General features: G+C 47.1%; 1 protein-coding gene across 1 annotated transcript in view; it reads right to left on the reverse strand.

The window, feature by feature from the left end:
• Positions 1-25,942, reverse strand: part of NOL10 (nucleolar protein 10) — a 644,646-nt gene that overhangs the window by 426,403 nt on the left and 192,301 nt on the right. Inside the window, exons 10-11 of the mRNA XM_069235931.1 lie at positions 24,909-24,987; positions 7,920-8,069 (exon numbers count right to left, since the gene is read on the reverse strand). Of these exons, the coding sequence (XP_069092032.1) occupies positions 7,920-8,069; positions 24,909-24,987 (229 nt within the window). The remainder of the gene's footprint in view (positions 1-7,919; positions 8,070-24,908; positions 24,988-25,942) is intronic.

A 25,942-nucleotide genomic window follows, 5' to 3' on the forward strand; every position in this document is an offset into this window, starting at 1 on the left:
CTTGCCCACGTTGGTGCTATTAAAATGAGTTTGAGTTTGTTTTGACTCAATTTGTTTACTAGGTAAGGAAGGAGAGGGAGAGGAGGAAAAGCGTAAGCAAATATTCCTGACCAGTTCATCCATAGGGCATTGCCTTGGGATTGCTTGTGTGGGTATCTGGACGCGAAGTTTTGGCATTTTGCGTTCTCTTTTGTTGCAAATAAGTCTATTTGTGGTGTTCCCCAGAGTGTGAAGTAGGTGTTCAGAATTTGTGGGTGGATTTCCCATTCGTGGACTTGCTGGTGATCTCGAGAGAGATTGTCTGCCAGCTGATTCTGGATCCCCGGAATAAACTGTGCTATTAGACCAATTTGATGGTGGACTGCCCACTTCCATATTTTTTGAGCTAACAAGCTTAACTGCGTTGAATGTGTTCCTCCTTGTTTGTTTAGATAATACATCGTTGTCATGTTGTCTGTTTTGACAAGGATGTATTTGTGGGTTATGATTGGTTGGAAAGCTTTTAGTGCTTGAAAAACTGCTAATAATTCTAGATGATTTATATGCAGTTTTGTTTGATGTATGTTCCATTGTCCTCTTATGTTGTGTTGATTGAGATGTGCTCCCCACCCTGTCATGGAAGCATCTGTTGTTATTACGTACTGTGGCACTGGGTCTTGGAAAGGCCGCCCTATGTTTAAATTTATACTGTTCCACCATAGAAGCGATAGGTAAGTTTGGCGGTCTAGCAACACCAGATCTAGAAGGTGACCCTGTGCTTGAGACCACTGTGAGGCTAGGCACTGTTGTAAGGGCCTCATGTGCAGTCTTGCGTTTGGGACAATGGCTATGCATGAGGACATCATGCCTAGGAGCTGTAGTATTGTTCTTGCTTGTATTGTTTGGTTTGGAGACATGTGTTGAATGACCCTGTTGAAATTGTGGATCCTTTGTGGAGTTGGCGTTGCTACTCCTTTTGTCGTGTCTATTATGGCTCCTAGATATTGCTGTACTTTGCTTGGCAGAATGTTTGATTTTGCAAAGTTGACGGTGAACCCTAAATTGTAGAGGGTTTGTATGACTTGATTTGTGTGGTTTGAGCATTGTGTGAGCGAACTGGTTTTGATTAGCCAGTCGTCTAGATACGGGAACACATGTATTTGCTGCCTTCTGATGTGTGCAGCGACTACTGCTAGGCACTTTGTGAATACTCTTGGAGCGGTTGTTAAACCAAAAGGCAATACTTTGAATTGGTAATGTATTCCTTTGAATACAAACCTTAGATATTTCCTGTGTGATTGATGGATTGGTATATGGAAATATGCGTCCTTGAGGTCTAGGGTTGTCATGTAGTCGTGTTTTCTGAGCAATGGTAACACTTCTTGTAGTGTGACCATGTGAAAGTGGTCTGATTTGATGAATGTGTTTACTACCCTGAGGTCTAGAATTGGTCTCAGTGTTTCGTCCTTTTTTGGTATCAAGAAGTACAGTGAATAAACTCCTGTGTTTATTTGTGTGCTTGGTACTAATTCTATTGCATTTTTTTGCAGTAGTGCTTGAACTTCTATCTCTAGAAGTTGTGAATGGTATTTTGATAAATTTTGTGATTTTGGTGGTATGTCTGGAGGGAATTGCATGAATTCTATGCAATAACCATGTTGGATAATTGCTAGGACCCATGTATCTGTAGTTATTTTGTCCCATGCTTCGTAATATTGATGTATCCTCCCCCCCACTGGTGTTGTGTGGGAGGGGTGAGTGACGTGTGAGTCACTGCTTGTTGGTAGTGGTTTTGGGGCTTTGAAATCTTCCTCTATTCCTAGGAAATTGCCCCCCTCTATACTGGCCCCGAAAACCTCCCCTGTACTGTCCCTGGTAGGTGGGCGGTGCGGACTGTGAGGTGCTAGCTTGTGTGGCCTGACCCCGAAACCCTCCTCTAAAAGGTGTTTTGCGGAAGGTGTTATAAGATCCTCTGCTCTGCGGGGAGTAGAGTGCGCCCATGGCCTTGGCAGTGTCAGTGTCCTTCTTGAGCTTTTCTATAGCTGTGTCGACCTCCGGACCGAACAGAAGTTTCTCGTTTACTGGCATGTTAAGCACTGCCTGCTGAATTTCTGGCTTGAATCCAGACGTTCTGAGCCATGCGTGCCTACGGATGGTAACCGACGTATTAATGGTTCTTGCGGCCGTGTCTGCTGCATCCATGGAGGAGCGTATTTGATTGTTGGAAATGTTTTGACCCTCCTCAACAACCTGTTTTGCTCTTTTTTGCAGATCTTTTGGGAGATGTTCAATGAGATGCTGCATCTCATCCCAGTGGGCTCTGTCGTATCGCGCTAGCAGCGCTTGTGAATTTGCGATGCGCCACTGGTTTGCTGCTTGGACAGCAACCCTCTTCCCGGCTGCATCGAACTTCCTACTTTCTTTATCTGGGGGAGGTGCATCCCCAGAAGTGTGTGAGTTTGCCCGTTTTCTGGCAGCCCCTACCACCACAGAGTCTGGTGGCAGCTGAGAGGTGATGAAGACAGGGTCCGTAGGAGGCGCCTTATACTTTTTGTCCACCCTAGGCGTCACTGCCCTACTTTTAACTGGCTCCTTGAAAATGTCCTTTGCATGGCGTAGCATGCCTGGGAGCATCGGCAGGCTTTGGTAGGAGCTGTGGGTTGAGGAGAGGGTGTTAAATAAAAAATCATCCTCTACTTGTTCCGAGTGTAGTTCCACATTATGGAATAGAGCTGCTCTAGCCACCACTTGTGAGTAGGCTGTGCTGTCTTCCGGTGGTGATGGCCTAGTTGGGTATGTGTCTGGGCTGTTATCAGACACTGGTGCGTCGTACAAGTCCCACGCATCCTGATCTTGGTCGTCGTGGCTCATGGCGGTGTGAGCTGGCGAATGTGATGGGGTGTAAGTTGGCGAAGCCGGAGTTACAGGTGGAGGCGAGGGAGGAGGTGTTACCTTTTGTGTTGTTTGTTGCTGAGGAGTAAACTGAAGCGTTCTCTTTCGTTTGACAGGTGGAAGGGTACTGATCTTCCCAGTCCCCTGCTGAATAAAGATACGCTTTTGCGTGTGATCCACGTCAGTGGATTGCAGTTCTTGTTCAAATCTATGTTTCTTCATTTGAGAAGACATAGAATGCTCTTCGGTATAGGAGCCGGAAACAGGGTCTGGTGTCGCTTTTTTCGGCTCCGAAAGCCCTGTCGATTGTTTTTTCGGCTCCGAGGTAACCTTCCTCTTTTTCTGTGCCGAAAATTCTTGGCCTCTATGGTCTTCGGCGCCACTGTCTCGGCGTCGATCGGTGTCGACACCGAACTCTCGGTGTCGATGCTTCTGTTTAGCACTCTCTCGGTCCCGAGGAGGCTGCGTGCCGGTGTCTCGACCGAAGTCGGACGATCTCGACACTGAATGGGCCTTTTTCGGTGCCGATTGTTGGTCACCGAGAATTTGGGTGGAGCCATGGCCGGTTGGCAGTGGCGTCCCCTGGGCCTTCTTTCCTTTTTTAAGGTTTGATCTCGACGTCTTACTCACAGTTCTTGTAGAGTGTAGCTCGTCGGAGTCTGAATCCTGGATGGAAAAGGATTCCTCCTGTTCTTCTTCTGTCTCGAACTGTCGACGCTCTTTTGGCGTGGACGCCATCTGCAGTCTTCTCGCTCGACGGTCGCGCAGAGTTTTTCGGGACCGGAACGCCCGACAGGCCTCGCAGGATTCTTCACTGTGCTCGGGTGACAGGCACAGATTACAGACCGAGTGCAGGTCCGTATAAGGATATTTGTTGTGGCATTCGGGGCAGAATCGAAACGGGGTCCGATCCATCGGCGTTGTCCTCCACGCGGTCGGGCCGACTAGGCCCCGACGGGGTGCCGAAATCTACCCCGAAGGGCACCGAAGCGCTTCGATGTTCAACGCGTCGTCGTATGTGTCTATCTCTAACCGGATCGCAACGATACCGTCGAAAATCTTCCGTCTTCAGCTATCTTTCCGTTCCGAAACTCGGAGCGACATGAACACGTCCGAACCCGATGGCGGAAAGAAAACAATCGAAGATGGAGTCGACGCCCATGCGCAATGAGCACAGAAGGTGGAGTCACTCGGTCCCGCGCTCATGCATACCATGTGTATCTACAGCGACAGATGCCATCGAACTAAGTGTTTTGTTCTAAGGGAGTTCAAACCACAGGGAAGCATTATCAAAATGAAGCACCTAAGAGTGGGGAAATACAAAGAACTGGTTTCTCTTGGGACTTTGTTAAATACTAAAGATCTATAATACTATCACTGAGCACAAAGGTGCATTTATGGGGGACAACTGGCCACAATTATTACTTAGATGATCTGATTTTCCTCTGACAATGACCGAACCACTCCAACTGATCCTTACCATTGTTGCTTGTCTCGAGGGGTAAATACACATCAAGGGCCTGGAAGGACTGGATCTGCAGTTTGCCCAGAAGATTTCTAACTAGGCGCAGCCCGTCCTTTAGGGCAGAGGGGCCACGCCCCCCACCTTTTCCCCCTCATGTAGAGTGTCTGGCAGGCTGAACAAAGGTCAGCCTGACAGACACTCTTCATTTTCAGCTCAGGCAGCCAGGAGTGAGAGATGTGCGATTTGCGCAGACTCCTGGCTGCCTGAGATGAACTTTGCTGGGCTTAGGAGGTCACAGCTCCTATGGGCGTGACCTCCTCAGTTCAGCAAAGGTGCCTCGAGGCCCTCCCCTGGGTGACGAGGAAAGCGTCACCAATTGACTTTGACCTGGGCGCTTCAGGTTAAAGCCCTGAAGCGCCCAGAGCGAGTGTCAATCAGAGACACTTTGTCACAGAGTGGGGTGGGGTCAGCAGTCTCACTGATCCCATCCCAGTCTGTAACGAGGCTGAGACTGCTGCCTTCCCTCATTGGCTGACCTAAGGTCAGCCAATGAGAGAAGGCAGCAGTCCCAACCCTCCTGAGACCTCCGAGGCTGAAGGTAAGTGTGTGTGATGTTTGAAAATGAATGCTTGGTGAGTGCGTGAATGTTTGAATGTTATGAGTGTTAATGGATGTGTGTGCCTGCGTGTGTGTGTGAAAGAATGAGTGTGTGGTGCACGTGTGCATGTTTGAATGTTATGAGTGTTGTTAGTGGATGTCCGTGCGTGCGTGCGTGTGTGTGTGTGCAAAATGAGCGTGTGTGAACTTTTAAAATGAATGTTTGGTGCGTGTGTGCATGTTTGAATGCTATGAGTGCTGTTAATGGATGTGCGTACGTGCATGCGTTTCTATGTTTGAAAGAATGAGTGTGTGTGTATCTGTGTGCGTGTGTGTGCTTCCCGCCCGCCCCCCTCCCACCCAAAGCTGCCGACCGCCACTGCTTCTAACACACAACACCTGTTATGTCTCATTACAGGAATTATTTTCTCAGCTTCGACACCCAAAAGAACCCCTAATATAACATATTTACTAATCAAAAACTGTCACCCACAAAGACTAACAATTTTGCAGGAAGAAACAGAAAGTCAAGCATTTGAATGTTGGAACTGAAGAAGGCCTACACAAGCAGTTATCTTCATTGGAGCTCCCAAAATGTTAGTATTCCAAATAAACTTTAAACTTTAGTGTCCCAACCTGCGACTAGTAAGAGCTGCTAAAAGCTCTGCCTGCAGTTATGGGCCCGAGCCACAGGTGACAGCACATAACAAGTAGGGGTTAATTAACAGCTATCATTGTCCTGCAGGTAAGACAAATAAGGCTATTAGCAACGCCATAACTCAAAACAGGTAGCACAGCAGCAGCTGAAATCTCTCTATTATTTGTTACTTCTACCTCATTCACAGCGCCCACTTCAGATCAGGCTGTTTAAGGACCTCCCTTGCTGAAGGGAAATGTAAGTCAGGTTGACACAGAGCAGTTAAAACATTTTTTAAAGCAAATTTATGTATACTATCAATGCATTTGGAGGGCCGACATGTCTGAAATAGCTGCTACCGTGCAGGAGGGAGGAGGAGGCCGTGGGAGTGAAGCATTTTTTTTCCTATGTCAGGTGAGATTCACCTCTTGGTCTACTTCCTGCCGCCCCCATTGCTTGCCGTTAGGCTGGGGCCAGCTGGAACCACAGAATGCCTCTTGAACGAGCCTATAACAATATGTATAGTGCACAAAGGGAGCCATCTCATTGGCTGTCCAGCTCCCAACGTACACCCAGGGTGCTAACTGCTTTTATTCTACTTGTCCCTTTATCGTGTTTTGCAGGATGAATAGAGAGATTTACAAACATGTTGCTATGAGCAAAAAACAAAAATGGTCAGTTTTGGTGTCTCTACATCAAGTTTATACAACCAGAGTAGGTGTCAGGCTGACTTAGTGGGTGCGATTTTAGACACTATTCTGCACTGACGGTTCACGTTCAACTCAAGAAGGGATAAGAGAACTGAGCAGTCTGTGGTAGTTTGAGAAACAGACATTTGTCTTTCACTTTACTTATTGCTATTTCTCCCTTTACTGTCCCAGATCCGCTTCTGGCAGACTGCTTGAAACCACTCCCTGCAAACACCACTCTGCACCAGCCGTACCCAGATATGACAGCTGCCCTTTGCATGTGGGCGCCTTACTGAGCTGCAATGCTCTCTGCAACACTTGTATCACATTGGGTGGCAATCGGGGAGCACTGGCCGCCTGTATCAATAAAAGTCATGGCGTTTTGATGAGGAGGCTCAAAGTCAGATAGCACTGGAGCACTGCATTAGGTGATTCCACTGACATGACATCTAGTCGTGGACAGCACAAGCCAAAAACCTGAGGCTTTCTAGGGCGAGAACTGTTGTATGGTATCTTGGGCCAGATGTAACAAAGGTTTTTACCCATTCTGTGTCTATGGGAAAAAGTGTTCGTACATATGGCCACTTGTCCCTTTAGGGGGGAGAGACAGGTAAAGTGGTTTAAGAAAGAATTGCTTAGGTCAGAGGGGCAAGATGGAGAAAGGGGTAACAGAGGGATTGGAATGATGTGGTCTAATTGTTCAAGAATGTACTATGCTGTGTTAGTGACATCTGAAATGTGCTCCTAACACCACTATATAGCTACCGCAAATGATGAACGCAAGGTGCACATGGAGTATATCAGAAAGCAGACACCACTGCACTGTGGCGAAAATTAAATGTACGTTCACAGCTAGGTTATTTCCATTTGATTAATGAAAAATACCAAGTTATTTTGGGTCAATACACTGTCTTGCTCGGGTTTCTACGTAAAATAGGGCCATGTCAAAGAAATAATTTGAGTATAGTCAATAAAGTGATTCGGTTCATTTTTGTTTAAGAGTTGCAGCAGGCAGGCATTAGAGGATAATTAGACAGACATCGAAAAACGCAGCACTATAATACGTTTTAGATAGTGCTGCCTTTTTGTTTTAACTTATTGGAGGGGCAATCCCTTTATTAATTTGTATATTATGCATGTGTGCACAGGTTGGCTAGATTTCCTTTCCACATAGAAAAACTCGTTACATTGTGGTATCTTATGCATTATTCCACTACCACTATATACCCCTTGCATCGCTGGTCTTCTGGGTACACGCAAGGAGGCAGAAAGCTAAGAAGACAGTCTGTATCTATAAATATAAGTGGTCGGCTGACGGCTTACCCAGGTCTGATCTGGATTAACATTTAAAGGTAACAGATCACGTGCCCACTCACATTAGGTCCCTTTTAATCTGACAGAGTAGTTGTCTGGGACCAACAGTTTATAATAAATAAATCTTCATGATGTGTGGCTCTACTCCAGAGGACACTGCAAACAAGATAAAAAAGAAATATCCTATGGCACGTTAGCAGCCCATGAGCAGTACAGTCGAGTAAAAAAGAAAAAAAACATTTTCCAGGTCTTTCAATTTCAGATAAAAAACATACCTAAGCAAAGTAATTTTACTAAGCAATTCATTGTGGAAGCACAAGTTACGATCCCAGCTAAAAATACTTACTGTATTTTTGTTCCACATTTTTATAATTCTGGAATCAGCAGACAAAATCAACTCTAAATTGTCGTGAAACTGTATAGATTGAATTGGCAGCCCGTAGTTGTGATCTTTAACAATTAATGGATGACTGGATCGGAGATCATACAACAAAACCTGCAACAAACAAACAAGTCTTTCATCAGAGAAACAAAATCAGAAAGATGCATTTAAACAATGAAAATGGAGCGCGCCTTACATTAAACTAAATAGGGAAACCATGGGATGAGTGTAAGGCGGTCCACTGTACACCTTAAGTCTTGCAAATAAAAACTGAATTCGAGTAGGTTTTAATGTAAATATCATTGATCTAGTATGAACAGTTTATTACAAGTTCCGGCCACTATCTAAGCATGTGTTACTGATTAATGCTCATGAAGGCACATGAAAATGGGTGTAAGCTTAACACAGTTTCATGCAGGCAGCAGGCAGGTGTTTTTTATTTTTTTGATTGATGTCTGTATTTCCATAAGAAATGCTGCGTGTACCACTGTGCAAATTTGGCATTGTACCCAAGAAGAAAATTAAGTTAATATTATTCATACCCGATTGGCCAGGCCTTTCATGTCCTAATCCAAACAATACAGACCGTTTTAAATGTAAATAAAAGGGAGGAGTGGCGGCTATTTTGAACAAATGAAGCATGGAGGCTGACATTGCTATTCCCTATTTAGCACACGGAATTAAAATCTTATCAAGCAGGTTGGAATCTGTGGTCCAGTTTGCATCATAGTAGCCTATGATATGTCGGGACTGCTCCAAATAACAATACCCTACTAAGTATTGGCTATTTCTCACTACATGGACACCCAAAGAATCACCACTAACCGCAGATCTTCAGGTGACAGCAGCAGCTCCACCAGGATGCTGACGCGGAATATCATCTATGTGAGAATGGTGTCAGAAATGGCTTATTCAGTAACTTATCCACTATATTCCTTTCGATGAGTTAGGCACACATGGAAGAGATCTATCTGTAAACGACATCACTGAGGCCCAAACTGTACGTTGTCTGTGAGCAGTGAAATCTTCTGCTAGTCTGCCCTGCCTTATCTGTACTGCAGGTAATAAAAGACTGCACTTGCTTCCTTCTGTGAAAGAGGGAAACTTGCTTTTCTACAGTCATGATGTACATGTTCGGTGAGAAAGTGAAGCTTGCATTGCTGCTGCCTGATGTGCACATGTCCTATGATGGGGAAAGCTTATGCTGCTGCTGCCCTAGCTACACTTGTCTCCTGAAGCGGGAAACATGCAAAATTTCTGCCCAGAGTATAACTTTTCTATGAGAAAATGATGTTTCCCCTGCTGTTGCCCCTATCCTATGGAAAAATAAAAGATAACTTGAACGCACTTGCTTAACATGCCCTACGACAGGGACTGTTTCACAATATTTGATGTTGGATACCAAGACCTACAGTCCTGAGGAAGGCACCTGACCCGTTAGGGCAATATTTGAGTGCTGAAACAGAAAACAGATGCAAGTTATTTCCTTGCTGTAAGGAAATGCCTCCTTGGCATGGTTGCCCCCTGACTTTTTGCCTTTGCTGATGCTATGTTTACAATTGAAAGTGTGCTGAGGCCTGCTAACCAGGCCCCAGCACCAGTGTTCTTTCCCTAACCTGTACTTTTGTATCCACAATTGGCAGACCCTGGCATCCAGATAAGTCCCTTGTAACTGGTACTTCTAGTACCAAGGGCCCTGATGCCAAGGAAGGTCTCTAAGGGCAGCAGCATGTCTTATGCCACCCTGGAGACCTCTCACTCAGCACAGGCACACTGCTTGCCAGCTTGTGTGTGCTAGTGAGAACAAAACGAGTAAGTCGACATGGCACTCCCCTCAGGGTGCCATGCCAGCCTCTCACTGCTATGCAAGTATAGGTCAGTCACCCGTCTAGCAGGCCTTACAGCCCTAAGGCAGGGTGCACTATACCATAGGTGAGGGTACCAGTGCATGAGCATGGTACCCCTACAGTGTCTAAACAAAACCTTAGACATTGTAAGTGCAGGGTAGCCATAAGAGTATATGGTCTGGGAGTTTGTCAAACACGAACTCCACAGCACCATAATGGCTACACTGAAAACTGGGAAGTTTGGTATCAAACTTCTCAGCACAATAAATGCACACTGATGCCAGTGTACATTTTATTGCAAAATACACCCCAGAGGGCACCTTAGAGGTGCCCCCTGAAACTTAACCGACTGTCTGTGTAGGCTGACTAGTTCCAGCAGCCTGCCACACTAGAGACATGTTGCTGGCCCCATGGGGAGAGTGCCTTTGTCACTCTGAGGCCAGTAACAAAGCCTGCACTGGGTGGAGATGCTAACACCTCCCCCAGGCAGGAGCTGTAACACCTGGCGGTGAGCCTCAAAGGCTCACTTCTTTGTCACAGCCCAGCAGGGCACTCCAGCTTAGTGGAGTTGCCCGCCCCCTCCGGCCACGGCCCCCACTTTTGGCGGCAAGGTTGGAGGGAACAAAGAAAGCAACAAGGAGGAGTCACTGGCCAGTCACGACAGCCCCTAAGGTGTCCTGAGCTGAGGTGACTCTAACTTTTAGAAATCCTCCATCTTGCAGATGGAGGATTCCCCCAATAGGGTTAGGATTGTGACCTCCTCCCCTTGGGAGGAGGCACAAAGAGGGTGTACCCACCCTCAGGGCTAGTAGCCATTGGCTACTAACGCCCCAGACCTAAACACGCCCTTAAATTTAGTATTTAAGGGCTACCCTGAACCCTAGAAAATTAGATTCCTGCAACAACAAGAAGAAGGACTGCCTAGCTGAAAACCTCTGCAGAGGAAGACCAGAAGACAACAACTGCCTTGGCTCCAGAAACTCACCGGCCTGTCTCCTGCCTTCCAAAGAACTCTGCTCCAGCGACGCCTTCCAAAGGGACCAGCGACCTCTGAATCCTCTGAGGACTGCCCTGCTTCGACGACGACAAGAAACTCCCGAGGACAGCGGACCTGCTCCAAAAAGACTGCAACTTTATCCAAAGGAGCAGCTTTAAAGACCCCTGCAATCTCCCCGCAAGAAGCGTGAGACGTGCAACACTGCACCCGGCGACCCCGACTCGGCTGGTGGAGAACCAACACCTCAGGGAGGACCCCCGGACTACTCTACGACTGTGAGTACCAAAACCTGTCCCCCCTGAGCCCCCACAGCGCCGCCTGCAGAGGGAATCCCGAGGCTTCCCCGGACCGCGACTCTCTGAAACCTAAGTCCCGACGCCTGGAAAAGACCCTGCACCCGCAGCCCCCAGGACCTGAAGGACCGGACTTTCACTGCAGAAGTGACCCCCAGGAGTCCCTCTCCCTTGCCCAAGTGGAGGTTTCCCCGAGGAAGCCCCCCCTTGCCTGCCTGCAGCGCTGAAGAGATCCCTTGATCTCTCATAGACTTACATTGCAAACCCGACGCTTGTTCTAACACTGCACCCGGCCGCCCCCGCGCCGCTGAGGGTGAAATTTCTGTGTGGGCTTGAGTCCCCCCCGGTGCCCTACAAAACCCCCCTGGTCTGCCCTCCGAAGACGCGGGTACTTACCTGCAAGCAGACCGGAACCGGGGCACCCCCTTCTCTCCATTGAAGCCTATGCGTTTTGGGCACCACTTTGAACTCTGCACCTGACCGGCCCTGAGCTGCTGGTGTGGTAACTTTGGGGTTGCTCTGAACCCCCAACGGTGGGCTACCTTGGACCAAGAACTGAACCCTGTAAGTGTCTTACTTACCTGGTAAAACTAACAAATACTTACCTCCCCCAGGAACTGTGAAAATTGCACTGTGTCCACTTTTTAAATAGCTATTTGTGAATAACTTGAAAAGTATACATGCAATTGAAATGATTCAAAGTTCCTAATGTACTTACCTGCAATACCTTTCAAACAAGATATTACATGTTAAATTTGAACCTGTGGTTCTTAAAATAAACTAAGAAATGATATTTTTCTATAACAAAACCTATTGGCTGGATTTGTCTCTGAGTGTGTGTACCTCATTTATTGTCTATGTGTATGTACAACAAATGCTTAACACTACTCCTTGGATAAGCCTACTGCTCGACCACACTACCACAAAATAGAGCATTAGTATTATCTCTTTTTACCACTATTTTACCTCTAAGGGGAACCCTTGGACTCTGTGCATGCTATTCCTTACTTTGAAATAGCACATACAGAGCCAACTTCCTACATTGGTGGATCAGCGGTGGGGTACAAGACTTTGCATTTGCTGGACTACTCAGCCAATACCTGATCACACGACAAATTCCAAAATTGTCATTAGAAATTGATTTTTGCAATTTGAAAAGTTTTCTAAATTCTTAAAAGACCTGCTAGGGCCTTGTGTTAGATCCTGTTTAGCATTTCTTTTAGAGTTTAAAAGTTTGTAAAAGTTTGAATTAGATTCTAGAACCAGTTTTAGATTCTTAAAAAGTATTCCAACTTTTAGAAGCAAAATGTCTAGCACAGATGTGACTGTGGTGGAACTCGACACCACACCTTACCTCCATCTACAGATGAGAGCGCTAAGGTCACTCTGTAAACTAAAGAAAATAGCAATGGGCCCCAAACCTACCAAAATACAGCTCCAGGAGCTTTTGGCAGAGTTTGAAAAGGCCAACCCCTCTGAGGGTGGCAACTCAGAGGATGAAGATAGTGACTTGGAGGGAAATTCCCCCCCTCCAGTCCTACTTAGGGAGAGCAGGGCTTCTCAAGCCCTGACTCCACAAATAATAGTCAGAGATGCTGGTTCCCTCACAGGAGGGACCAACAACTCTGAAATCACTGAGGATAACTCCAGTGAAGAGGACATCCAGTTAGCCAGGATGACCAAAAGATTGGCTTTGGAAAGACAGATCCTAGCCATAGAGAGGGAAAGACAAGAGATGGGCCTAGGACCCATCAATGGTGGCAGCAACATAAATAGGGTCAGAGATTCTCCTGACATGTTGAAAATCCCTAAAGGGATTGTAACTAAATATGAAGATGGTGATGACATCACCAAATGGTTCACAGCTTTTGAGAGGGCTTGTGTAACCAGAAAAGTGAACAGATCTCACTGGGGTGCTCTCCTTTGGGAAATGTTCACAGGAAAGTGTAGGGATAGACTCCTCACACTCTCTGGAAAAGATGCAGAATCTTATGACCTCATGAAAGGTACCCTGATTGAGGGCTTTGGATTCTCCACTGAGGAGTATAGGATTAGATTCAGGGGGGCTCAAAAATCCTCGAGCCAGACCTGGGTTGACTTTGTAGACTACTCAGTAAAAACACTAGATGGTTGGATTCAAGGCAGTGGTGTAAGTAATTATGATGGGCTGTACAATTTATTTGTGAAAGAACACCTGTTAAGTAATTGTTTCAATGATAAACTGCATCAGCATCTGGTAGACCTAGGACCAATTTCTCCCCAAGAATTGGGAAAGAAGGCGGACCATTGGGTCAAGACTAGGGTGTCCAAAACTTCCACAGGGGGTGACCAAAAGAAAGGGGTCACAAAACCTCCCCAGGGGAAAGGTGGTGAGACAGCCAAAAATAAAAATAGTAAAGAGTCTTCTACAGGCCCCCAAAAACCTGCACAGGAGGGTGGGCCCAGAGCCTCTTCACAAAACAATCCTGGGTACAAGGGTAAAAACTTTGATCCCAAAAAGGCCTGGTGTCGAAACTGTAGTCAGTCTGGACACCAAACTGGAGACAAGGCCTGTCCCAAGAAAAGTTCCACTCCAAACTCCAATCCAGGTAACACTGGAATGGCTAGTCTCCAAGTGGGATCAACAGTGTGCCCAGAGCAAATCAGGGTCCACACTGAAGCTACTCTAGTCTCTGAGGGTGGGGTGGATTTAGCCACACTAGCTGCCTGGCCGCCTAACATGCAAAAATACAGGCAGCAGCTCTTTATTAATGGGACAAGTGTAGAGGGCCTGAGGGATACAGGTGCCAGTGTCACCATGGTGACAGAGAAACTGGTTTCCCCTGGCCAATACCTGACTGGAAAAACTTATACAGTCACCAACGCTGACAATCAGACTAAAGCACATCCCATGGCAATGGTAACTTTAGAATGGGGAGGGGTCAATGGCCTGAAACAGGTGGTGGTCTCCTCAAACATCCCAGTAGACTGTCTGCTTGGAAATGACCTGGAGTCCTCAGCATGGGCTGAGGTAGAACTAAAAACCCATGCAGCCATGCTGGGTATCCCTGAACTGGTGTGTGTAAAAACAAGCGCACAATGCAAGGCACAGGGTGAAAAAGTAGAGCTGGAGTCTGGAAAAATGGCCCAGCCTACCAAGAGAAAAGGAAAGTCAGTGGGGAAACCAACTGCAACACAGTCAGAAAAAGAGAACCTCTCTTCTCAGGAAGAAGTTCTGCCCTCTGAGGGAACTGAGCCTTTGGAGCTTGAACCTTATCAGGTTGAGCTCTTAGGCCCAGGGGGACCCTCAAGGGAAGAGCTGTGTAAGGGACAAGAAACCTGTCCCTCTCTTGAAGGCCTTAGGCAGCAAGCTGCTGAAGAGTCCAAGGGCAAGAAAAATGGAACACATAGGGTCTATTGGGAAGATGGACTCCTGTACACTGAGGCCAGAGACCCCAAACCTGGTGCCACTAGGAGAGTGGTAGTGCCTCAGTCGTTCAGAGAGTTTATTCTGACCTTAGCCCATGATATTCCCCTTGCTGGGCATTTGGGACAAACCAAGACGTGGGAGAGGTTAGTCAACCACTTCTACTGGCCCAATATGTCCCAGAAGGTTAAGGAGTTTTGCCTCTCCTGCCCCACCTGTCAATCCAGTGGTAAGACAGGTGGGCACCCAAAGGCCCCCCTCATTCCATTTCCAGTGGTGGGGGTCCCCTTTGAAAGAGTGGGTGTGGACATAGTTGGTCCACTGGAACCTCCCACAGCCTCAGGAAATATGTATATCCTAGTAGTAGTGGATCATGCTACTAGGTATCCTGAAGCTATTGCCCTTAGGTCGACTACTGCCCCTGCAGTAGCCAAGGCCCTCATTGGTATCTTTACCAGAGTGGGTTTCCCTAAGGAGGTGGTGTCTGACAGAGGTACCAACTTCATGTCAGCATACCTAAAACACATGTGGAATGAGTGTGGAGTGACTTACAAATTCACTACACCATACCATCCACAAACTAATGGCTTAGTTGAGAGATTCAACAAGACATTAAAAGGCATGATCATGGGGCTCCCAGAAAAACTCAAAAGGAGATGGGATGTCCTCTTGCCATGTCTGCTTTTCGCTTACAGAGAGGTGCCACAGAAGGGAGTAGGATTCTCACCCTTTGAACTTCTGTTTGGTCACCCTGTAAGGGGACCACTTGCTCTTGTTAAAGAAGGCTGGGAGAGACCTCTTCATGAGCCTAAACAGGACATAGTGGACTATGTACTTGGCCTTCGCTCTAGAATGGCAGAGTACATGGAAAAGGCAAGCAAAAACCTTGAGGCCAGCCAACAGCTCCAGAAGTTTTGGTATGACCAAAAGGCTGCAATGGTTGAGTTCCAACCAGGGCAGAAAGTCTGGGTTCTGGAGCCTGTGGCTCCCAGGGCACTCCAGGACAAATGGAGTGGCCCTTACCCAGTGCTAGAAAGGAAGAGTCAGGTCACCTACCTGGTGGACCTGGGCACAAGCAGGAGCCCCAAGAGGGTGATCCATGTGAACCGCCTTAAGCTCTTCCATGACAGGGCTGATGTAAATCTGTTGATGGTAACAGATGAGGATCAAGAGGCAGAGAGTGAACCTCTCCCTGATCTTCTGTCATCAGACCCAAAAGATGGCTCAGTAGATGGAGTGATCTACTCAGACACCCTCTCTGGCCAACAGCAAGCTGATTGTAGGAGAGTCCTGCAACAGTTTCCTGAACTCTTCTCCCTAACCCCTGGTCAGACACACCTGTGTACCCATGATGTGGACACAGGAGACAGCATGCCTGTCAAAAACAAAATTTTTAGACAGTCTGACCATGTTAAGGAAAGCATCAAGGTGGAAGTCCACAAGATGCTGGAATTGGGAGTAATTGAGCGCTCCGACAGCCCCTGGGCTAGCCCAGTGGTCTTAGTCCCCAAACCTCACACCAAAGATGGAAAGAAAGAGATGAGGTTTTGTGTGGACTACAGAGGGCTCAATTCTGTCACCAAGACAGACGCCCATCCAATTCCTAGAGCTGATGAGCTCATAGACAAATTAGGTGCTGCCAAATTCTTAAGTACCTTTGACTTGACAGCAGGGTACTGGCAAATAAAAATGGCACCTGGAGCAAAAGAGAAAACAGCATTCTCCACACCTGATGGGCATTATCAGTTTACTGTTATGCCCTTTGGTTTAAAGAATGCCCCTGCCACCTTCCAAAGGTTGGTGAATCAAGTCCTTGCTGGCTTGGAGTCCTTTAGCACAGCTTATCTTGATGATATTGCTGTCTTTAGCTCCACCTGGCAGGATCACCTGGTCCACCTGAAGAAGGTTTTGAAGGCTCTGCAATCTGCAGGCCTCTCTATCAAGGCGTCCAAATGCCAGATAGGGCAGGGAACTGTGGTTTACTTGGGCCACCTTGTAGGTGGAGGCCAAGTTCAGCCACTCCAACCCAAGATCCAGACTATTCTGGACTGGGTAGCTCCAAAAACCCAGACTCAAGTCAGGGCATTCCTTGGCTTGACTGGGTATTACAGGAGGTTTGTGAAGGGATATGGATCCATTGTGACAGCCCTCACTGAACTCACCTCCAAGAAAATGCCCAAGAAAGTGAACTGGACTGTGGAATGCCAACAGGCCTTTGACACCCTGAAACAAGCAATGTGCTCAGCACCAGTTCTAAAAGCTCCAGATTATTCTAAGCAGTTCATTGTGCAGACAGATGCCTCTGAACATGGGATAGGGGCAGTTTTGTCCCAAACAAATGATGATGGCCTTGACCAGCCTGTTGCTTTCATTAGCAGGAGGTTACTCCCCAGGGAGCAGCGTTGGAGTGCCATTGAGAGGGAGGCCTTTGCTGTGGTTTGGTCCCTGAAGAAGCTGAGACCATACCTCTTTGGGACTCACTTCCTAGTTCAAACTGACCACAGACCTCTCAAATGGCTGATGCAAATGAAAGGTGAAAATCCTAAACTGTTGAGGTGGTCCATCTCCCTACAGGGAATGGACTTTATAGTGGAACACAGACCTGGGACTTCCCATGCCAATGCAGATGGCCTTTCCAGGTTCTTCCACTTAGAAAATGAAGACTCTCTTGGGAAAGGTTAGTCTCATCCTCTTTCGTTTGGGGGGGGGGTTGTGTAAGGAAATGCCTCCTTGGCATGGTTGCCCCCTGACTTTTTGCCTTTGCTGATGCTATGTTTACAATTGAAAGTGTGCTGAGGCCTGCTAACCAGGCCCCAGCACCAGTGTTCTTTCCCTAACCTGTACTTTTGTATCCACAATTGGCAGACCCTGGCATCCAGATAAGTCCCTTCTAGTACCAAGGGCCCTGATGCCAAGGAAGGTCTCTAAGGGCAGCAGCATGTCTTATGCCACCCTGGAGACCTCTCACTCAGCACAGACACACTGCTTGCCAGCTTGTGTGTGCTAGTGAGAACAAAACGAGTAAGTCGACATGGCACTCCCCTCAGGGTGCCATGCCAGCCTCTCACTGCCTATGCAAGTATAGGTCAGTCACCCCTCTAGCAGGCCTTACAGCCCTAAGGCAGGGTGCACTATACCATAGGTGAGGGTACCAGTGCATGAGCATGGTACCCCTACAGTGTCTAAACAAAACCTTAGACATTGTAAGTGCAGGGTAGCCATAAGAGTATATGGTCTGGGAGTTTGTCAAACACGAACTCCACAGCACCATAATGGCTACACTGAAAACTGGGAAGTTTGGTATCAAACTTCTCAGCACAATAAATGCACACTGATGCCAGTGTACATTTTATTGCAAAATACACCCCGGAGGGCACCTTAGAGGTGCCCCCTGAAACTTAACCGACTGTCTGTGTAGGCTGACTAGTTCCAGCAGCCTGCCACACTAGAGACATGTTGCTGGCCCCATGGGGAGAGTGCCTTTGTCACTCTGAGGCCAGTAACAAAGCCTGCACTGGGTGGAGATGCTAACACCTCCCCCAGGCAGGAGCTGTAACACCTGGCGGTGAGCCTCAAAGGCTCACCCCTTTGTCACAGCCCAGCAGGGCACTCCAGCTTAGTGGAGTTGCCCGCCCCCTCCGGCCACGGCCCCCACTTTTGGCGGCAAGGTTGGAGGGAACAAAGAAAGCAACAAGGAGGAGTCACTGGCCAGTCAGGACAGCCCCTAAGGTGTCCTGAGCTGAGGTGACTCTAACTTTTAGAAATCCTCCATCTTGCAGATGGAGGATTCCCCCAATAGGGTTAGGATTGTGACCCCCTCCCCTTGGGAGGAGGCACAAAGAGGGTGTACCCACCCTCAGGGCTAGTAGCCATTGGCTACTAACCCCCCCAGACCTAAACACGCCCTTAAATTTAGTATTTAAGGGCTACCCTGAACCCTAGAAAATTAGATTCCTGCAACAACAAGAAGGACTGCCTAGCTGAAAACCTCTGCAGAGGAAGACCAGAAGACAACAACTGCCTTGGCTCCAGAAACTCACCGGCCTGTCTCCTGCCTTCCAAAGAACTCTGCTCCAGCGACGCCTTCCAAAGGGACCAGCGACCTCTGAATCCTCTGAGGACTGCCCTGCTTCGACGACGACAAGAAACTCCCGAGGACAGCGGACCTGCTCCAAAAAGACTGCAACTTTATCCAAAAGAGCAGCTTTAAAGACCCCTGCAATCTCCCCGCAAGAAGCGTGAGACTTGCAACACTGCACCCGGCGACCCCGACTCGGCTGGTGGAGAACCAACACCTCAGGGAGGACCCCCGGACTACTCTACGACTGTGAGTACCAAAACCTGTCCCCCCTGAGCCCCCACAGCGCCGCCTGCAGAGGGAATCCCGAGGCTTCCCCTGACCGCGACTCTCTGAAACCTAAGTCCCGACGCCTGGAAAAGACCCTGCACCCGCAGCCCCCAGGACCTGAAGGACCGGACTTTCACTGCAGAAGTGACCCCCAGGAGTCCCTCTCCCTTGCCCAAGTGGAGGTTTCCCCGAGGAAGCCCCCCCTTGCCTGCCTGCAGCGCTGAAGAGATCCCTTGATCTCTCATTGACTTACATTGCGAACCCGACGCTTGTTCTAACACTGCACCCGGCCGCCCCCGCGCCGCTGAGGGTGAAATTTCTGTGTGGGCTTGTGTCCCCCCCGGTGCCCTACAAAACCCCCCTGGTCTGCCCTCCGAAGACGCGGGTACTTACCTGCAAGCAGACCGGAACCGGGGCACCCCCTTCTCTCCATTGAAGCCTATGCGTTTTGGGCACCACTTTGAACTCTGCACCTGACCGGCCCTGAGCTGCTGGTGTGGTAACTTTGGGGTTGCTCTGAACCCCCAACGGTGGGCTACCTTGGACCAAGAACTGAACCCTGTAAGTGTCTTACTTACCTGGTAAAACTAACAAATACTTACCTCCCCCAGGAACTGTGAAAATTGCACTAAGTGTCCACTTTTTAAATAGCTATTTGTGAATAACTTGAAAAGTATACATGCAATTGAAATGATTCAAAGTTCCTAATGTACTTACCTGCAATACCTTTCAAACAAGATATTACATGTTAAATTTGAACCTGTGGTTCTTAAAATAAACTAAGAAAAGATATTTTTCTATAACAAAACCTATTGGCTGGATTTGTCTCTGAGTGTGTGTACCTCATTTATTGTCTATGTGTATGTACAACAAATGCTTAACACTACTCCTTGGATAAGCCTACTGCTCGACCACACTACCACAAAATAGAGCATTAGTATTATCTCTTTTTACCACTATTTTACCTCTAAGGAGAACCCTTGGACTCTGTGCATGCTATTCCTTACTTTGAAATAGCACATACAGAGCCAACTTCCTACACTTGCCCACCCCGTTTAATGGTAGATACACCAGTTAACACCATTTTCAGGTCACCCACGTACAATTTTAATAAAGGTGTAGCAGTTTAAGAAAGGGATAAAATACCTGACGATATAGGAACTTAGTGTCACCTATACTAGGGAACCCATAACTAGGAAACTGTACAACCAGAGAACAGCAGTGCTCTGGGATGCTTTCCAGTGCTTGGTGTGGAATGCACTAGTGTAGCATACCAATTAAGTAAGTAAGGATTGATCATTCTTTGTGAGCACATGAATATATGATAATTCCATAAGAGGTTTGGCTGTCTCTGTATGTTTGTCTATACAGAGTACAAACTCCTCTCACTCTCTCTTAAGTGTGTTAGCTACCAGTGTTGTAGTGTGTGTGGACTGAAGAACAGGATTCCTGGATCACTAGGTTCTCTGGTGAAGGGTGAGCTGAGAAAAAAGATGGGTCTTCTAGAGCAGGGCGATGTCACCTGACAACGCGTTAACTGCTAGTTCAAAGGAGTGTTTATCCAAGCCGCCAGGACTGGTTCTACCAGAGCCTCACTGATTCCGATGTCAGAACAGATGGAAGAAGCACCTCCCTGAGGACATTAGTTTTTATGTCCACAAACAGGAACTGTAGTTCGATCACCTCTGTCGCCTTTCTGACCACTCAGTGAAACAAGGCAACATCCAGAGTCAGGTCCTGTAGGAAACTCCATCTCCTTTTCTGAAGAAGAATCCAGGCCACTAGTTGACGACAATCCTGGAACTTCATAGAGATTAGCTTCCTGATCACCCTCTTGAGCGCAAAGGTTCAGGGGATCAGAGTCCAAATCAAACAGGTCATGGATCCAGTTTAGATTCCTCTTTTTCCAGTAAGCTTTGAACTTCCTTTTCTAGACCTCCGAGGCAGGGGTAATTCCATAGGAAGAGGTGGTGGGGGTGGTGGTGCCAGCGACTCCAGCTGTGACTCATGCGGAGTCATCGGTGGCTTCAGGGCAAGGCTGGCCAAGACACTGAAGGCAGAATGGAGTAATTATCCACCTTCTAAAGGTTGAAACCAGTCTTGAAGCACTAGTTTTCGTGCCGTATGGACCCACTGGTATAAACATACGAAGGCCATATGGCGCTCCAGCTCCCAGTGGTACTCCACAGGAGTTTGAAGTCATAGCAAAGATGCCAAACATTGCATTGAGGAATGCTGTGGGGCCTGTACCCAGCACTGGAGACTCAGGTGCCAGACGAACCTGGGACTGACGCCGATGTAGCCTACGCTGGTGTGGGCGGCTCAAGGGTCAGGTCTGGCTGTGGAACAGGCTTAGAACCAGCTGCAGAAGGTTTAGAAGGCTTTACTTCAACTAATTTAGGCTCAGAAGACGAATATCTCATTGGAGTCCAGGCCGCTTGGGCAACTTACCTCCGTTCATGCCTCTTGTGCTTCCTGTGCTTCTTTGCTTTGGAAGAATGAGAGGATGGGGATCAGGACGTTGTCCTCGCTCTAACGTCTTTGCTCAAGGGTCCAAGCCATACAGAGTTTGGTTTCTGGCTCCTTTACCCCCTTTAGGTGCATACTTCTGAAAACGTTGTAGTAGCAGAAATCGTAGCCAGAGCCTAGGCACCACAAGCAGATGGTGTAGGTGTCTCTGATGGATATCTGTCCCTTGCAGTCCCTATAAGGGTTGAAGCCTGAGGGTGTGGGGTGGGGGAGACATAACAGTGAATTTTAAAAAAATGTGTTTGTGAGGAAAATTCATAACTCTCAGAGAAAATGAATTCTCGATCCGCATCAAAGACGCAGTAAAAAAGGGAACTGATGATGTTGCACTGGGGCAGGTGCTATAAGGCTTTAATGATGTGAACTGACTCCACTTCTGTTGTCAAAAAGCCAGTACACCCTGCTAGTGACGTGAGAGCTTTGAAGTTTCCGGATCCAGTCTGTCACATGAGATTATTCTACAGGTAAGGAATCTGCAGGTAGAAGTATCCATCAGAAAGTTGGACTCTTTCACCTTTAAGAAAAGCTGTATTGGGGTGTGCTAGTGACTGTGGCACTGAGGGGCTCGCCCAGGGGCCACCAGCACAGAGGTCTGCATACTTTATTTGCACTGAGCCAGCACCTGTGAGATAATTCTAAGCAGGATATATTTTTGCCTATTTCCCATGTAGCAAAAACAACAAGTGATGGACGGAATGCTGAACATTGTCAAACACTCACCCCCAGTCATAGATCTGGGTTTAATCCATCGTTCTTTTGCTCACCATGCCACCCCAGTTTGGACCCAGCCATATGCAAATCAGTCTTGACCCTGTTCCTCAATGAAACAGTCCAGACCAAACTGCCAAGCCAGGTCCTCACTGGACCAGAAACAAGCATCCTGGGACCGGTTTCGGGGTTTCACCCCTCATCAGCAAGGCTAGCTTGAGTCCCAGGATGCTTGTTTCCAGTCCAGGGAAGACCTGGCCTGGCAGTTCGGGCTGGACTGTTCCCATGGGGAACAGGGTCAAGACTGATTTGCATATGGCTGGGTCCAAACTGGAATGGCATGGGCAGCAAAAAAACGATGGATTAAACCCAGATCTGTGACTGGGGGTGAGTGTTTGCATTGTCAGCACTCCGTCCATCATCCTTTTGTGTTGCTAATGTTGCCCTAAGTGGGAAGGGTATGCCCAGACGTGGGTCCCGTGCTTCCCATGCCACTGGATTCAAGCTAGCCTGGCTGATGAGGGGTGAAACCCCGAAACCGGTCCCAGGATGCTTGTTTCCAGTCCAGGGAAGACCTGGCCTGGCAGTTCGGGCTGGACTGTTCCCATGGGGAACAGGGTCAAGACTGATTTGCATATGGCTGGGTCCAAACTGGAATGGCATGGGCAGCAAAAAAACAATGGATTAAACCCAGATCTGTGACTGGGGGTGAGTGTTTGCATTGTCAGCACTCCGTCCATCATCCTTTTGTGTTGCTAATGTTGCCCTAAGTGGGAAGGGTATGCCCAGACGTGGGTCCCGTGCTTCCCATGCCACTGGATTCAAGCTAGCCTGGCTGATGAGGGGTGAAACCCCGAAACCGGTCCCAGGATGCTTGTTTCCAGTCCAGGGAAGACCTGGCCTGGCAGTTCGGGCTGGACTGTTCCCATGGGGAACAGGGTCAAGACTGATTTGCATATGGCTGGGTCCAAACTGGAATGGCATGGGCAGCAAAAAAACGATGGATTAAACCCAGATCTGTGACTGGGGGTGAGTGTTTGCATTGTCAGCACTCCGTCCATCATCCTTTTGTGTTGCTAATATTTCCCATGTAGCACCTGTGCCCACAGGCATATTTCTTTATGTGTATTTGTTTAATGAATTACTTATCTTCACTGGATTGGACAGTCATTACTGCATACTATTTGATAACGTTCGAGCTTTGAGACTCAATCTCCCACTCTTTGGCTGAAAAGATTTGGACTACTTGCCTCCTAATCTGAGGGTCAAGAGCTGAAAGGGTGGTCTTGGAGTTCAATTTGAAACACCATAGTTGGCCAGGCCCAAGGACAGAAGTGGTTAAAGGCCTCAAACACCAAGTTTGTGGCCCAATAACTTCTGCTTGCCCAGGGCCTTTCAGAAGCGTTTGCACAGTTGGGCACCAACAATGTGAATCATGGCGTTCAATATGTTTATAGTTCAGGAAATCAAGAGTGGAACAAACTGTTTAAAGATATAAGAATATCCCCCTTAAAGACTCATAATCTATCTGAGTACCAGAGTGATGCTGTTACATTACAAGTCAGGAGGCTTTTCTTCTTTTGCTTAATAACTCTTTTCATTTGTCCTGGCCTGTACGTCTGAATTTTAAAACAAATATAATTTTACAGTCTCAGATGCTCGGTCCTTCAGTTTGGATGTAGCCCAAGTTATCTCCTCCCTTGCATGGGAAGCAAATGGTGGCTACTGAAAGTACAAGAACATCTGTGTGAAGCCACACACTGGGATCAGCCTGATCAAATTCAATGAACTAGGGGCAAACTAAGGATGGCGGATAGCACTGAATGTAAAAGACCCACCCAAATCTTACATAACTTGATGACGGAGCAATTTTGTTGTTCTTGTTTTATAAAATGCCCATAAAACAAGTTTATCACCTCCTGCTGCAAAGGTATAACCAGCTGCACAGCCTGCTCACTCTGCAACATAGCTTCCAAGAAGAATCACACAAACACCCTAGGTGGTTGGCCTCCTGAAATTGTGGAAATCCAAGTTTTCTGATGTTGTATCCTCTTGCTTAGTCCTCCAAGGTTTCTCTATAACCCTCTAAACACTTTACAAGCAGACGTTGTAGAATTAATACTGCTAATGGCAGCAGTTAAATCATTAAAAACGTCCACCAATATTGCTTCCCCTAACTTTAAGGAGCTACCCAGGAGTCACCTTCTGTTTCAGCCAATCCATATTGACTCCCAGCAGAGGAAGAACTCCTTAGGTGTTCTGCTTTCCTGTTCCTTCTGTGGCATCAGTCAGCTCTGTGATTCCACCTCCAATCTCAGAATTCGGATTAGGAGGCACCAGCCATCATGCACCACCTAGTCTGCAGCTGTAAGTCAGAGGGAGGAGCAGCAGCAGCTCTCACGGAGGGACAGCTGCAGCCATATTTTGTGCTCTAATCAGGGACTCCGAGGGCTACACTCGGAGGATGTCAATGGCTATTCTCATGGTGCCAGTACATAGCAGGGTTACCTTGGGGCACAACTCTTGTTCGAAGCATTTCATCCTCACTTGAGGTTCAATTATCCCTCAGCTCCTTTTATTTTTTTGGGACAGCGATGCCAGAGTACCATATCAGCAATCTGATGTGCTGACTGCCGTCTCCTACAAGAATTCACATTTCTTTGTATGTGATAATTGTGATGCACAAAGGCAGACAAAAGGGAGCTAAGAGCTGTACATGGTGAGAGGCATAAATACAATGAGTAACTGGAGGGGAAGCCGAGTTCTCAGAGCAGAGGTAAATGTTCACTTTGTGTTTAAGAAACAACCAAGTCCACCACTATTACCTGTCCAGTAGATGTTCCCACAGCCATCTGCAAAGCTCCATTAAACTTAAGCGCAGAAATGGAGGGTAAACCATCAATCCTGCAAAACAAGTTTTATAAAAATGTTACTTAGAATGTGCTGACATAGACTCAGTTCCAGAGAGTTGATTCTCGTCAGGGTGATATGAAATACATCAATACAAACTGAAAATGAACATTTCAAAATGTGTATACAAAGATACCTTCTTTTAACAATCAATGACAAGGGGTACACGCTAGTGTGCATATTGCTGGCCGATTATTGTTTTGATGCTTACGCACAAACCAGAAGAAGCCAATTCCTCAGAAAAGGATATTGCTGAACTATTGCCTGGAGCTTTGTCCCTCCACAATTCCCACATCTACTTTACATCAACAGCCATCCAAATCCTATTTACATTTTGTCACCAAATGTACTACTGTGCTGTAATTATGAACTGCATAATGCAGCCATTTGCTGTGTCCCATTACTTTTGCAATTATTGCTGTTGAATATTGCTCCAACTCCCAGTGAAAAGGCCCAATGCAAATACAACTTGAAACTGTACACCAGTACACTGAGATAAGTTGATAAGTGGATGATGCAGAAATCTGTGAATAAACAGCAGGTCAGAGGTTAAAATTCTCGAACGACTGGCTCATACGTTTATCCTTTCTAGGTCAGTACAGTTCCATTAGACTGGATAATACTGAGAACTGCTATTTTTACCATACACAAAACTGTAAAATCTGCTCTGGCAAGGGCCATATCAAATAACATGAGGCATCTTTTTACTGCCTTATTTTCAGTATATTTTATATTTGATATGATGTGATGGTTTTCTATGATTCATTATTAATAAGAAAAAAGAAGCCTATGTGTCAGGGCTTGATTTTTGACCCAAGGTTTGTGACCCATGCTCTTTAAGCTTTGTCTTTGGTAAGGAAATACAATACAAGATGTATTGTGTAATTTTCCAATGCAATGAAGACTTGCAGATTAGTGATGTTTTTAATAGGCTTGTATAGTTTTTTTA

This window comes from Pleurodeles waltl, chromosome 5 (genome assembly GCF_031143425.1).
Source record: "Pleurodeles waltl isolate 20211129_DDA chromosome 5, aPleWal1.hap1.20221129, whole genome shotgun sequence".
Taxonomy (NCBI): Eukaryota; Metazoa; Chordata; class Amphibia; order Caudata; family Salamandridae; genus Pleurodeles; species Pleurodeles waltl.